We start from the raw sequence: 15,741 nt of genomic DNA on the forward strand, positions 1-15,741 counted from the left end.
GATGCAGAAGGCTTGTCTCCCTGTCTTGTCTTCTTTGCATTTATTAGCCTCCAGTTTTGTGACATCCTTGCCCTTTGTGTTGGGTTCCCTGCCAGGATTACAACTATTGTCTCCTAAGGATCCCCTTTAACGGTGAGTTAAGAGTGCTGGGGACCACTGACAACTCCTCTGAGACCAAAGCCATACTAAAACTCAATAGATGTAAGCAAAAGAAAAGACTTACTGCTTCTCACCGTGAAATCATGCTTTTGTATAATTAAAGCTGCATATTCTTTGCTAAATTCCAAGCTGCTCTTGGTGCTTCTTCCAGGCAAACATATGGTGTTTTTTGTTTTCATAAGTCTAACATGCTAGGTTGTGGCCTATTCGAGGAGGGCAAAGATAGAATGTTGGGTCTATGACCCTTCCTCAATCTCTCCTGTGGTCACCAGCTACTTACACCAAATAGAAGCAGTCTTCGTGGGCCTCTTTGTCACTGCTAATAATTTGTCTGTTGTCGAAGGTGCAAACCAAGTAATGTATTCTGACCACACTCATATTAGTTATTCATAATCAGAGTAATCAATGCCTCATGTGGTTTCAACCTACAAGCTGAGAATGTTACACTTTACAATCAGAGTGTACGCTTTACAATCCCAAATGGTATATTTTTCAAGGTTTTTCTGCTCGTGCAAACCTTGTCTGTTTGCTTAGCAAGACTTTTGCACATGCTCTGAAGCTTTCCATCTCACTTGTCTCCTTTTTGCCTCATGCTCGAGTCAAAGTCTGATGATATAAAATCAGTCCCAATGCCTACCAACTGCAACCACCGGCACAAATTAAGTACTGCCTATCAACTGTTCTCTTTTTTCGATTTTCTAATGATTAAATTCTATGTCGGTCAGTCTGGATCAGAACCTGTGATTTGCAAGTTATACACCATTCTTTTCAACAAGTTTGTATACTAGGAGCTATTTTAGAATAATATGTTCTAAACTGTTTCTCTGTAATAAAAGTGAATGGGCAAGATGAAGCTGGATATTTTTTTGTATAGATTACTGCCACTTATCTCAGAATGTTGTGCAAACAACTTAAGAATGCTTTTTTTTTTTAGATATATTACATTAAAATGAATGTGATGGCATGTCCACTGTGAGAGCAGACCTGGAACTTCTATTTAGTGAAGTAGAAGGTCATATCCATAATTGTATTTATTTGTTTATTTTAGCACCAATCAACCCTAACACCTTAGGAGCTAGTAAACAAACCTCCCCAGTGCTGCGCTGTCCATTATCCAGTGCTGAACTGGACGTCCAGCGGTCGCACGCAGCACTGGGGAGGTAGTGCCCTTGACGACCGTTGGCCGACGGCAGCACCTAAAGGGCTAAAGGACATTAGAGCTCTTTACAGGGAGGCAAAGAAAAACATTGTAAATGTATAATTACATATTAGAAGTCAAGTATCGCCATTTTTACAAATATACGGACGTTTTAACATTATTATTATTAACAACGTTTGTTAAGCGCATAGCTAGTGCTTAATTTGAGCAGGTGCTTTCAGGTGCTCAGCACCGGCACTTCTTTCACAGGGCCGGGGCTACAATTTCTGACCCTGCAGTTGGTGGTCTCAGTATTAATTGTTCAAATTCAAAATAAAAATAATAACATACATTGCATGGTGACTTGCTGGTAAATGTTCATAGACAGTCCAGCATACGCCTATCCAGGCAGGCATGATTGTGTATCACCACATTAGTGATGATGTCATCACGCCGATTACAAATTCAAGAAGTCATCAACAAACTATGACTTGCATTCTATTCCCCGAGTCTGCTGCACCCTGCCACTTCCTGAGCTTAAGCCTCCCATTGGATAATTGTAGCAGGGGGCTGGCTCATGATGGAGTTGAGGCAAGGAAGCTGCAAGAGCACATTTGGAACTTGGGAGTGAGGGCTCTTGAGGAAGAATAAACGAAAGTAAGGGTGGACTTTCCACTTGCTGCGTAGCCAAAGAGGCATTTCCTGCAGCCCTGCATTGCTGCTATCCTCAATGTGCTCAATGCAGCTGTGGACCAACACAACTTGTGTGTGCCATTGCGTCACCTGTAGAATCTGTGCGCTGCATCGCAGCATGGTAATTGCTGAGTATGCATGAGTCCAGTAGGCACCACAGCCATACTTACCGGCATTGGCAGCATTACGGCTGGGGACAATGCCTGTGCTGTAGCAGGCAGGATCACAGCAAGCGGAGCAGTCGATGCCGATGCCGTCGCCATCCCTGGACCTACTAATTACAGGCAGCACTAGCAGTGACATCACCGGCTGTGCTAAAGCAGCAATCTGTTCCGCAATAAACCCAGTCATACCGCACTGATTAATATATGCAAAAAAAGCATTTTCATTTGGTGTACACTATGTTTTGGCACTCGGTGTAGGTAAGAAAGTAAAACACGCCATCTTCCACTTCTTTAGGAATGGCAACAGGAAAACGCAGAGTTTAAAATAGCTGGGACATGTATAGGCTGACAACAGGGGTCACAGGCAGCAGCAGTCTTATAGATGAGAGAGAGAGCAGGAGTAAAGAGGAGAAAGAAACAAGAGAGGAGAGATAAGATGGAGCTAAGTAGAAGAAAAGGAGAGCAAATCAGATACAAAGAGAAAGCAGCCATGATGTGAAGAAGAGAGCATTAAGAAGAGAGAAGATAGAATGAAAAGATGTAGAGGACAGGACAGTCGAAAAAAAGCAGACAAATGATAAAACGGAGACACAGCCAATCACTGCTAGAAGAGTGATCGTAAAGAGCCAAGATCGAGGGGAGAGAGAGCAGAGCATGGATAAAAGTGAAGAGTAAAAAGGGCAGGGCTAGAATGAATAGAGGGCAAATCAGAAATACAGGGAATAAGGTAACACACCAGATGTGACAAAGATGATAGAAAACAATTAGAGAGGTGAGATGATAGACTCTTAAAGCAAAGACTTAGGGGACAGACAGCAGATCAAGGTTAGAAGATAGAGACTTAGGCAGTGAGAGTGTTGAAAGTGGGGCTCACCGGAGGAAGAAGTGAGCTGTGGCCTCCTTGGCAAAATTTTCAGCACCTGCACTTCTTTTTTTACAAATTAAGCACTGGAGGCACATTGTAATATTGCAGCAAGTCTGATGGCGAGATATATTCAAAGATTCCCAGTACTGCAGCAAATAAATGGTGGGTCCTTTGGAAGGATAGGTACAATTAGGCGCCTGTGAAGAAAAGGTGTGATTAAGATGGGCTCCATAGAAGATGTCTGTCAGAGGGGGATGTATTTTAGATCTTACTAGGATGGTGGAAAGAGCTGATTATTATATATATTTTTTTTTAACGGATGGTGGAAAGAAATGCAAGTTATGTCAGTGTAATTTCCAGCATTTCATTTTATGCTTTTTATGCCACATTCCATGAAATTACACCGTTATCCCAGTTTCATTCATATAAAAATCCTATCTCCAGATAGCTGAACAATGTGAACAAGTGAGTATGGTTTGCTGCACTTGTTTTTTGCACCGTTTATTAGCACAAAGATCTCCCTCAGCCAAAATTGATGCATACTGCACAAGTTGCGAGACTTGCACAATTTCTCAGAATTGTGGCAAAGGAAAAGTGTGCACCCCTTGATCTAACTTGAAAGCAGAATGGCAGGTAGAGAGCTAGAGTGCAGAGGAGGTGGAAGTGGCAGTGACATGGTGCAGTGTTTCATGGAGGAGAGTATAGTAGCTCTGAAAGGTACGGAGACCATGTGATTTTCAGTTTCCGCGCCAGATAATCAGGGCGAACCATTGAGCTATCTTTTATGCACCAGGCAAGCCATTTTGGAGATTTGCCTAGCATCAGCTAGTAACCGCTGATGCGTGATGAGAGTGAGGGCATGTGGTGGAGAAGTGCTGGCTCCCGATGGTAGAGGAGCTGAAGTGCCGAGCCCGTGCCTCTGGTTTCCCTTTTCTATGTATACTGAAGTCTCAATGCGTAAACTGGGTGATTTAAGGGAATCACAATAAACATGGAAGGTGAGGCTAGGCGGAGTGGCAGAAGCAGAGATTCTAAGGGTGTATTACTGCTGAACCAAAATGGACATCCCCTCAGACGAACAACTTATGGACCAGGGCACCACAGCAGACACTCGGCACACAGGAAGTGGGCAGAGAGACAGAGACGCTTTAAGGCATGGGTAAACGCAGGAGGAGGAGTGCAGGAGGGGGAACACACGGGGTGCCGGGCGCTTCCCATGTCGCACTTCCTATTCCCTGCCTTGTCCTAGCAGACACCGGGACCACCACGTCACAGACTCCCATCCAATCCCGCGCTGCTTCCGTGCTTGGAGAGCAGCGCAGGGATTGGCCTGTGCGGGCTGAAAAGATGCTCCACTCAGGCCAGCGAGTCTGTGGGGGTTTCTTCAGCCCGGCTGTTCTGTAGAAAATAGAAACCTTCTCAGGGGTCCCACTGATACTTGGTCCTTTTAAACCAACAAAGAAGAAATTGGCACAGAAGCTGAAATATAAAAAGAACATCTTTATTAACCTCAAATGAGGGAGACTACGTCACACAGAAGCCTTAGCAAATAAATGAGGCAGTCTGAGGAGTGGAGAAAACAGAGGCCTTATATATGCTTAGGATTACATAGTCATCATAAGACCAAGGGGAAGTCCTGGCACATGTAAGCATGCACAAATGACTAACATGGGCATACAAGATCTGTTTGCTCAATAAAGTGGGAGGAGCTAACAGTTGCTAATTCTGGTGAACACATCCTGACATTTACAGACTAGAAACAGTTGCAAGGAGAGCTGCAAGCTCAAGTGAGCATGTGCGAAGGTGGAAGATGCTAAATATAGTTCGTTTCTAGGCAGATTACAAGAGCAGTCAACACTGAGGGAGGACAGAGCACATGGCGAGCACGTGGCAGCACATGGCAAACAAGATGGCTGCCAGAAATACAAAATGGCTTTCAGCTCATGCTAACAAATCACTCCAATATTTAATAGTTCAATGCTGGACTGGAGAAACCTAAGTGGGCATGTGTATTTTAGTCGACCGGAGATGGCCGGCTAAACACCTATGCGCACTTAAGGAGTGCACATAGCACTCCTCCTCCTGTGCCTCGCCCCGTCCTGCATAAGCTTGCTCAAAGCCGACAAATGAAACATAAAACCATGACAGATCATCATTTTAGTTTTCATTTGCTGGCTCTGAGCCAGACAGTCGGGCGCTGCTCCTCTACCATTGTGGAAGAGATGCCCCTGTGTAAGCTCCTCCTCTCCTGTGAAGTTTACAGTACTCACCATTGCCAACCACCACCGTGTGGTGAGAAAGCACAGCCAGCGCTCCAGCAGATAACGGAACCCAGGTCGATCCGGTCAGAGGAGGAGCCAAGCGCAGAATATGGCAGCCCCACTGGGCACGCCTCCATCGTGAAAGACTTTGTAAACCCCCCGGCTTCAAAATCCCAATGTATCCCCACTCAAGATCTGTGTAATGGACTCTCGGATTACTTCCAGGAGAAAATAGTCAAACTCTCCTCCTCCTTTGCTACGGCACCTCCTAACCTCCTTGAAGACATTTCAGGTTCTATCCCCTGTTCTTTCAACTCCTTTAATGAGCTGACCCCGGACCTTGCGCTGTCTCTGCTACACAACGTAAAGTCTGGTTCCCCTCTGGACCCAGTCCTGGCCAAAGTCATGGGTATTCTTGCCCCTATTCTAGTAAATCCATTTCTCTCCATCTGGAATACCTCTCTGTCCCGCGGTCAGTTCCCTTCAGTGTGGAAGCAGGCCAGGCTAATTCCTATACTGAAAAAACCTGGTGCTGACCCCCTGCAATTTAGCAACTATCGGCCCATATCGCTTTTGCCCAAACCTGCCAAGATTTTGGAGAAGGTGGTACAGAAACAGTTGGCGCAGTATCTAGAATCAAACCAGCTTCTACACGACTCCCAGTCCGGCTTCAGAACCGGCTACAGCACTGAAACGGCGCTGGTAGAAGTCTCTGAGATCATCAGGGAATCAGTGGATAGGGGCGAGGAGGCCATGTTGGTCCTCCTCGACCTATCCGCTGCATTCGATACTGTATCCCATAATATACTTGCCACCCGTTTACAACAGTTAGGGGTAGGAGGGACAGTGCTGGCCTGGACTAAATCTTTTCTGTCCAGTCGATCTCAGAGAGTTACGTTGCACCCTTTTGAATCCGAGGATAAGCCCCTCCTGTGCGGAGTGCCCCAGGGTTCTGCCTTGAGCCCTTTATTGTTTAATGCCTATGTGGCCCCTCTTGCCAAGGTAGTTGAGTCTTGGGGTGGCAGGGTGGTCTCTTATGCTGACGATACTCAGCTTGTTTTCTCCTTTAGAGACCGCTCTGACTCGCTCTTTTCCAACTTTAGAAACTGCCTTGGCAATATTTGCACTTGGATGGCAGCCAATCACCTTGCCCTCAACACCGACAAAACGGAGGTTCTCTTTTTTAGCAAGAAATCCCCCCCCCTGCAAGTCTTTGGTGGCCTACCGTTTTGAATCCTCCCCCCTCTCCTGTACAAGCGGCTCGCAACCTTGGCTTCACCTTTGACAACGCTTTGTCTGGAAGTGTCCAAGTCAATAAAGTGGTAGGTGCTTGTTTTTCCAAATTGCGGATGATCAGGAAAATTTTCCCCTACCTCCCTCAATCATCTCGCAAAACACTTATCCAGGCACTCATTACCACCCATCTAGACTATGCGAATAGTCTATATGCAGGTGCCCCCCTATACTTAATTGACCGCCTGCAAATTGTCCAGAACGCGGCAGCTCGGCTCACTGGTAATATCCCTGCTCGTACCTCGGTCAGAGCCTACCGGGATGAGCTTCACTGGCTTCCTATAGCCCGACGCATTGATTTTAAAATACTGACCCTGACATTCCGAGCAATCCATGGAATCGGCCCTCTCTATCTGAGAAAACGTCTTAAGATCTCTTCTTCAGTTAGACAGCTGAGATCAAACAGTTTGCGTCTACTGACGGTGCCAAGATTCAGGCTCTCTCGTAGTGGCGGCAGATCTTTCACCGTCACTGCTGCCAAGCTTTGGAATAGCCTTCCTCTTGATCTCAGGTACTCTGATTCCGAGCCAGCCTTTCGACGCAAACTCAAGACCTAGTTGTTCACTAATCATTAGGTCTGCAACATTTTCAGGTTCAGTATTTCCTTTCCCTTAATGGGATGTACTCTTGGTTACTCTCTATGGGGACTCTCATGTAATCTTAGCGCCGGGACACTTCCGCCGGAGGTAGCCGTGCGCTTTACAAGCTTCTAAATAAATAAAATAAATAAATAAATATGGCAGCCCCACTGGGCACGCCACAGCTGCACAGCTGTGAAGAAGAGTGAGTGCTGTATCAAGTGGTTGGCAATTGTCAATAAGTAGATCCGTGCCCAGAAGTAGGCTCCGGAGTCCATTTCTACCAAGGACAGGTACTAACTAACCATTGTCGGTAACGACACACGTGCGACATTGGCATGTTCAGAAACTTTACAAAAACATTGCTGGCCAAAGGAAGATTAATATTTATCACATTGGTCTGTTTACATTTTGATTCTCCCATATCCAACATACTATCTTCCATGAACGTTTTAAACAATGAGCTGCCTCCGTTGGTGGGAATAGGAGAGCTTACCCACGACAGCAAGCAAGAAGGCATATGGGCAATCGTAAGCATCCTTGAAAGAATTCATGTTTGCATATGGGGATATAATAAGTGTATCTGATACCCTGGTGAGATGTGTAAAAGAGTTTGCAAATTCTTATGGCAGTTCTAAGTTTTTTTGTTGTTTTCATGACCACACATATTCTGCCACACAGAAGATATCATCAGCTGTCTGTGTTTTTCCCCGTGTCGCAAACCTGGACAGATAAGAACTAGTGGTTCAAATGTTATTTGTGCTTCCATCTAGTGTGAGGATGACCTGGCAGAAAAAATGCGGAGCAATGATATGTTGCAGAAGGCTGTCAGCACTTACGAAGAGGTGGCCAATCTACCAAACGTGCCATCAGACCTGGTGAAACTGGCCCTGAAGAGGCGAGCTAACAGGCAACAGTTCCTCGGTGAGGTTGATTTGTTATTTCTTCAATATAACATTTTATTGATTTTTTCGAAAGACATGAACCACTTTGCACAATAATTTAGGACTAAGATAACAAGTACATATGGACCCTCACGTGTTTGAGGAAGTATAGTATCATGAACCCCTCACATTATCAGGGGACGAACCACAGTATGCGCACATTATGCCGCAGTGTTTTGGAAGTGTTCCAGGTGAGGTTCAGTCAGCTGTGCTAACTACTAAGAGCCTCATTGAGAGTCTGGTGGAGGTGTATACCCATGAGGATACCACCTGCCAGACTATGAGTTACCTGGTGTACTGGGTGCAAGAGCAAGAGGCCCCGGTTTACCAAGTGCGAATATGCACTTAGTAAAACCGCAGGCAGCAAGAGGCTGTAAGCTGAATGAAAGCCAGGCACCCACCTGCCCCCCTACAGCACACTGGTGGAGCACACAGCACTCCCACCATTATTACAGAAGTCTGCCTCTGAGGCCCACTCACCCACTGCATCCGTCTGACAAGCTGTGCACAGCAAGAATGGACATATCCCCAAGATTGGTGATAAACAGTTGAAAAGGACCCACTATTTCAAGTTGGTGTGGTTATTCCCCATTTCAAGGTCATTATTTTGTAATAGCCAGATTTTGACGTGAAGATACAGCCTGTAATCATTCATTCTTGCCCTGTTTCATTCACTCTAAAAGCCCTATAAAGCAATTGCCCTTGATCACCACCTGATACACCTCTCCAGTGACGACTTCTCATCTGTTGATTTCCTGTTACACTTCCAATCAACTGTGGAGTGATCCCTCACCCTTCCCAGTCAACAATGACGTGCCCATCTAAAAACTAAGTTTTCTTTCTAACTCCATCTTGGCATTACTTGAGCAGATTTACAATAGCCTTGCCTTAGCAACAACCTCCAACACCTTCAAAGCACATACTTCCACACTAGGCTCTACCTTCAATGCCCTCTTGCCTATCCCACCTTTCCATCAGTGGGTCACTATTCCACGTTATCTGCACCTTCAAGACGAAGGTGTGCCTTTGCCTGCTCAGTGGAAGGACCTCCCCTCTCCAGTTAAACTCCTACATCACTGCTCTCAGAGAAGCCAAAGTTCAATAAATTCAAGACCTAAGCAGGTCCTTCAACCACACTGAAAATATCTGTCCCATTTGCCAATTCACTTTTCTCCTCCAACCTCCATTATCTTCATAAACTACTTGGCCAGCAGCTTTGCTACTTCTATACAAAGATCAAAAACACAAAAAAATACTCTGTCTCCAGTGTCCCGACAGTCCTTCTTCTATTTGCTTCCGTCTGATTAGCCAGTTGCCTCTTCTTCACTGTTACACCTTAAAAGCAACTTTCACCTCAGCCTAAAAATTGCCTACCCTTCTTCTGCCCTTTCCAATCCTTTCTGCTTTTGTCGTCAAAGCTTTGGTTCTCTGCTCCAGAAATCTTACTTCTCTCTTTACATAAATCAGTTGCTCTTCCTGGACTGAAATCTACCCACAGTTTTTCAAGTCTGCTGTAGTACTGATGCTTATAAGAAAAATAACTATTTTTCTTCTCAGAAGCTCTTGAATGGTTGATCTTCAACAAGCTTAAGCTCTACATATTCTCAAATAACCAACTTAGCCAACGTCTGTCTGGACTCTGTAGCCCCACTCCCCTGAGACTACTGCCTCAATCTTCTCTAACTTTTACCAACTCTTCTAATAATAATCATAATCATCCTTCATCTGTCTTTCTCTGCAACCTGTTTACCACTTTTCACACCTTCAGACGATCCTACTGAACCTCCTCACAGTGAATGGATACTGTTTTAGAAAAGTTCTCTTCAATTCTTAGTGTTTCTTCTCACTCTTCCAGTGTTCAGTTGAATTCTCGTGCACATCTGTTCCTGAGGGTGTTGCAAAGGTTCTGCCCCCTCCATTTTTCTTACATATATCCCACTTTCCTTAGTGCCATCCCACCTCCTTTCCCTGCTCCTAGAACCCCTTTCCTGACAACAGACAGATTATCTTGTATTTTCCATGACTCCCCCCTCAAACTCCAACTCAGATCTTAATCTGTAGACCACCATTCGTCTCTGCATGACCCTGCCATTTCTCACACTCCTTGTCCACGACTCAGATTGATTTCCTAGCTTCCTCTGACTCCCCTAAAATTCATGTTCCGTGCTTATGCCCTTCACTCTTTCTCCTTTGCAAAAAACTTTTTAATTTTATTTGACTTTAAGATTTGTCTAAAATCATTCACCCCCTCTACAGCCACTGCTGCCAGATTTCACTCAGTTTTTTTTTAAAGTGCTATCACATTACATTGTATATCATCAAATCACTCATTTACACATTCACAGGGGCCCATTCACCAACTGTATTTTTTTAGTATGTTTAGTTGTACTGCAATAGTACTACTCATGTACTACATGGTCGCCACCTATACCTCTTATCTCTCCTTTGAAGAACTCTCCACCACAACTGCACTGATCTCTGCACATGTACACCTTTGTTTTAGCAGTAAATGTGGGAGGGATGGGGGCGTGGCCATAAAATAGGCAATAATTACTACTGAATGGGATGGGTTTAGGGATGGTTCAGGGAGGGACATGCACCCACTAAAAAAGCGTAACCCCACTCTATTGACAAACAGCACTTCTAAAATTACTGCAACCAATAAGAGCCCAAAACAGTCGTAAATATACTCGTCTGAGACCGAAAATTATTCCAGCAAAACACATGGCCAACCACTGGTACTGCAACACGCTCCCATAAAAATTAATGGTGGACTTAGGAAATACTGTAAAAAAAAATTAATTTTTTTGTCTTTTAAAATATATATGACATTAATTTACATTAATATGTAACATAAAAGTATTTTCACAGTGTTTTGCAAAGCCTAATTTGCTTTTTAAAATATCCCTATAATTTACCACAGGAAGATCTCTGTCCAGTGGGCGAGACCTCAGCTTAATGTTGAAACGTTACTGGTAGCAACTTTTCACTCGTAAATTAGGCTTCATTCCCTCAATTGAGGGGGTGAAGACATGTACGTCTACACTTTGTAGTAACTTTACATTTGGAAATTGTGAATATCCAACAGTAGTAAAGTTACTACAAAGTGCCAGAGTAAATTTGCACGTGTTGATTTACTCCTGTGTGAATCCACCTTTATAAATAGGGCCATATTTTTTTGGTTGGTTTATTGCAGGTGCTGCTCATTTGTCTCCTGAAAGACTCAGTTGACCCCTGGTCTTCAGTACTCAAGCTCCCAAATCACTAATCCATGTCTCTAAATCCAGTGTTGTGCTGATAGCAGAGCCCAGTTCAGCCTTCTCGTGGTGGGCTTGGGGCAATATATGACCTATCCCTACTCTATCTTGTATAACTTGGCCGCTCTCTTGCCCGCATGGCAGTGTTGGGCTGGCTGCCAGGTACTCAGGCGCTGCCAGATGAGCGGGCTTGAAAGGGCCGGTGTTAGGTGATTTTGTTTGGTCTTATGGACCATGATGGAGTAAAGTGGTCCATGCATTGGCCCTCTCAACCCTGCTCATCTGGCAGTGCCAGAGTGACCCGCGGGCCAGCCAAGCCTACCACGTGATGCACTGATATCAAACTCTTACTCTCCCAAACACCTGTAAAGCTTTGCCGATATGTGTGCATTTGTAAATAGATTGTTCTCCTGTTTAAACCCTCCGCTGCGGCGGCAATTCCGCCGCAGCGCTAGGGGGACGGGGGGGCCGAGCGGCGCTCGCATGCTCCACGGTTGAGCTGTGTTCATGACGGAGCGGTTCCGTCATGGCCCCGCCCGCTCAATGGAACGTCCAGCGCAGGCGCGGAATTCGGGCCGCGCAGGCGTGCCGAGCGGGCCATGACGGAACCGCTCCGTCATGAGCACAGCTCAACCGATGCTCATGACGGAGCGGCTCCGTCATGAGCATGGGAGGGGTTAATTTCTCACCCGTAAACAAATCATCTATGTAACCTCCAGACTTGCATTCCAGGGCTGCATTACGGTTGACAAATCGCTTTCCGAAGTATTTCTGTTCTAAATCCGCCTCTCATCCTCCTTTAAGAATATGCAACAAATAATTGCATTAGGTACTCATTAGGGGCCTTTCAGGCAAGTGGATTAAAATATACGCTTATAATCATTAATAACCAAAGCCCCCACAAGTCCTGCAACGATTAAAATGATTTTCTCCTTTAGGATAAGTGCTGTCAGGCATCAGGGCTGCCTGTGGGGTCGTTAAGGTGCCATGAACCTTTCTTGCGAAGGCGGCGTTACATGGAATCATGGCGTCCGAATATAGTCTGAACCTTAATAGCGCGTGCTTCTCGTGTGCTTGTGACACGCTTCTCTTCATTTATATTCTGCTTTTCCCCTCTGAATGAAATAAGGTCGCACAAGGAATTCGCTGAATACTCTGCTGAAACTAGTCCAGCTCTTCCCCGAGGACATTTCCGTTCGAAACGACCTTGGGGTTGGATACCTCTTGCTCGGAGACAACAACGCCGCAAGGAAAGTCTACGAGGAGGTAAATTCCAAGCTTCAGAAAACGTATTATGCCTTATGCTTTACTCAAAAATTCTAAATTTCTTTATTTCGGCTCACATACATTTGTTTGGATACAGGTGTGCTTTACTCTGTTTTCCCCGTTGCAGTGACTAATTATCATGTTATGAGGACCATATGGCTTATTTTGTATATTTTCCCAAATCCCTGCTGGAATAATCTTTTTTTATTGTTAAGGAGATATGGGGATTAGGCCCTTAATAAGGGTCGAATACTTCTGAACCATGAAGATTTTCTTACAACTCATATTGTAACAAGAAGACAAAATAACTAGAGATGGCTAAACTACTATCTCATGTATTTTTAAATATTTAGTTTTTTGTTTTTATTTGATCAATGATGCAAGGGAATGGCCAAAAAACATAATGAGCGTGGATCACAATACACTGAGAATTACGGAAAAAGAGAGAGGGGGCTGTTTGCCAGTTATATCAGCCCCTACTCTTCCTGCCCACAAAATGGAGCACACTTTGTAGGAAAAAGGGACAGGTAAGACTTCATTGCTGCATCATTCCTGGTAAATGGTTATCTATTAATATCAGGGTTCTACCATTCGTTTGTTTTAGTTAGAGACAGGGGAGGTTTATCTTAATTTAAGTAACCATTGGCTAAATTCAATATTGTGAGGATCTGGGTGTACCATATGATATGGTTGTGGGGTTTATCCTGGAGTACACTTACAGATACCATCTTGGGTCCAGTCAGTACCTTAGCTCAACCTTGGGTAGCAGTAAGGCTTGGCAAAGGAACTAAGGGCCTGATTTAGATCTTGGCAGATGGGTTACTCCCTCACAATGGTAACAGATATCCTGTCTGCCGAAATATAAATCCCATTGGCGGATGGGAGTGACCCATCTGCCAAGATCTAAACCAGGCTCTTAGTGTGAAGCATTTAACTGCACCAACAGCGAAATAAAGTCACACAACATTAAAGAGACACCACAATAATTTATAAAAATAGAGTATATTTTTATGAGTTTTTAGTGACCTGATCATCAAAATCGAGTAGAGGGTTCCGTAGATACAGATTTTTAAAGCAATAAATACTTTCAAATGCAACTGCAAACAAGCATTGGTTAACAAAAACTTTGCAAACCTTTGAAAAGTTTGAAACAGTTTAGCGACTCCTACCCGGGTTCTGCGACCTAATCCGACAGTGCAGAGGTCTAGGAGTCTAGTATGGATACTTTGAACAGTTACCTGGCCACCAGAGCGTATTTAAAGCAAGTTTTCAACTTTACAGGATGACTGCCATAGACTTCAATATAGTGGTCCTGATGCTGAGTGATGCAGGCAAAGGATACTCAAAGGATGCTCGTGATGCTGTGCCGTCAACGGCGTTGAAGTGCGGTTGATCCCTTGGTTCACGGGTGGGTTGAGATGACTATGACCACAGCAGTTGGGGTTCCACGGTGTCCTCTTTTCGACAGTAGAAGGTCAGCTGTGGCTGGTCACTTGGTCTCATGACACAGCTGTCACAGAGAATATCCTTGGTGGGGGCTAGTGCCCTTTGATGTGATGAATCTGGTGGCAGATAGCACTCCCGGGTCCAGCAGACACTGATGGCTATCTTGGGTTTGCCTCTGTGTGTCTGGTGACTGGGAGGGGCACGGCAACTGTGGTAGGCACTTTCAGCTCATATGTCCCTGGAGCTGGTTCCAGGGGAGCAGTAGACTGATCCTTGGAGTCACTGTTGGTGAAGGCGGAAAATCATTTTTTTCCCCGGCCAGGAGCCACAGGCACAGTCCCAAAAGCGCAGCAGGTGCAGTCCTTTCGACGATGCTGCCTCTCTTTGTGCAAACTAAAGGCAACAGGGCAGTCCTTCTTTGGTCCTTTCTTCTTCTTCTCCAAAGTGTACTGAGGGGCAGTGTGCCAGGGGTGCCCTACTTATCCCAGGAAAGTGACCTGAGGAGGACCAAGCTATGACTAACCAATGGGCAACTGGGTCCCCTCCTCTCTCGTGATGAAGCTCCTGTGATGTATGGCATATTGCTATCCCAGAGTGCCCCATTCTTGCCCCTTCAAGTTGGCACAACACTTTCTTGGTCGTCGGAAGCAGGGTAGCACACCCCAGAGGTGTGGATACCAGTGGGCTACCTGCCCACGGGAAAACCGGTTTTGGTATAGGTTTATCTTCCTAGGCTCTGTCTCCTATTTGTCTGCAGAAACAGAAGGCATCCTTTTCAGGGATGTGACACAAGCGGCTCTTCAAAGGCCGCCTCACATTTGAAGCCTGCTCTTTGGGCTAACTCCCTGAGTGGCATTCCTGGATCAGAAGGTGACACCTCTCTCCCCAGCAGCTGCCTTTGTTTCAGGGCCTGGGAGTTGTTTACATGTCTCCTCAGGCGGTCAGAAACCCTTCTATGAGTTATTGCCTTCCTGCGGCCACTGGACTAGCCGGAGTACAGAGTGGCAACTTTCTAAAAGTTGCTTAACTTTAATAGTGACTTTAAATCTGGCCTGGGCATCAGATCGGATTTATCGCCACAATTAATTTGATACCTTACTTGACTTGGTTAGGTGGTTCCATTCAGAAGTTAGCCAGGCTGGGGTGCCAGTCGGTAACCCTGTGTTAGCCAATGGGGCACCTAACCCTTCCACAGGAAAACAACAATTTAGAAGTGTTGCTGCGAAGACATAAAGAAAATAATGTGTCCTACTTAATAATATACAGATCCCTGCCATAGGACTCCATAGGGAAGACTTACATATATCTTTAAGGGAAGTGTTGGCTTTGCCATTAGGGGTAATGGCAAAGTCGAACTAGCAGTGTCACACACTGCCTTTTCGTTCTGCAGTGGTAGGCTGGGGTCCATTCTGTCTCTTTCACATGCAGGGTAGCACAAACAGTGCTGCGGCCCTGAGTGAACACTCTGTCTTAAATGCCCTTGGTACCTTGGGCACCATATACTAGGGACTTATGAGTAAGTCAGTCCTTGCCAATTGGGTGTAACCAATTATACATACCTTTTGCAATGGGTCAGAACACTGACACTGAGGTCTGGACAGCTGGCCTCGGCGCACTCTCAAAGTTGAATATCCAGCAGCTAATAGTCCAAAGGGGGCAACAAATTGGGGGAAACCT

General features: G+C 45.2%; 1 protein-coding gene across 7 annotated transcripts in view; it reads left to right on the plus strand.

The window, feature by feature from the left end:
* Positions 1-15,741, plus strand: part of ASPH (aspartate beta-hydroxylase) — a 674,605-nt gene that overhangs the window by 494,937 nt on the left and 163,927 nt on the right. For all 7 annotated transcript variants that reach the window (XM_078687254.1, XM_078687255.1, XM_078687258.1 and 4 more), the window contains 2 exons: positions 7,925-8,075; positions 12,482-12,618. In XM_078687254.1, the coding sequence (XP_078543380.1) occupies positions 7,925-8,075; positions 12,482-12,618 (288 nt within the window). The remainder of the gene's footprint in view (positions 1-7,924; positions 8,076-12,481; positions 12,619-15,741) is intronic.

The sequence above is a fragment of the Lissotriton helveticus genome, chromosome 4_1 (genome assembly GCF_964261635.1).
Source record: "Lissotriton helveticus chromosome 4_1, aLisHel1.1, whole genome shotgun sequence".
Classification (NCBI taxonomy): Eukaryota; Metazoa; Chordata; class Amphibia; order Caudata; family Salamandridae; genus Lissotriton; species Lissotriton helveticus.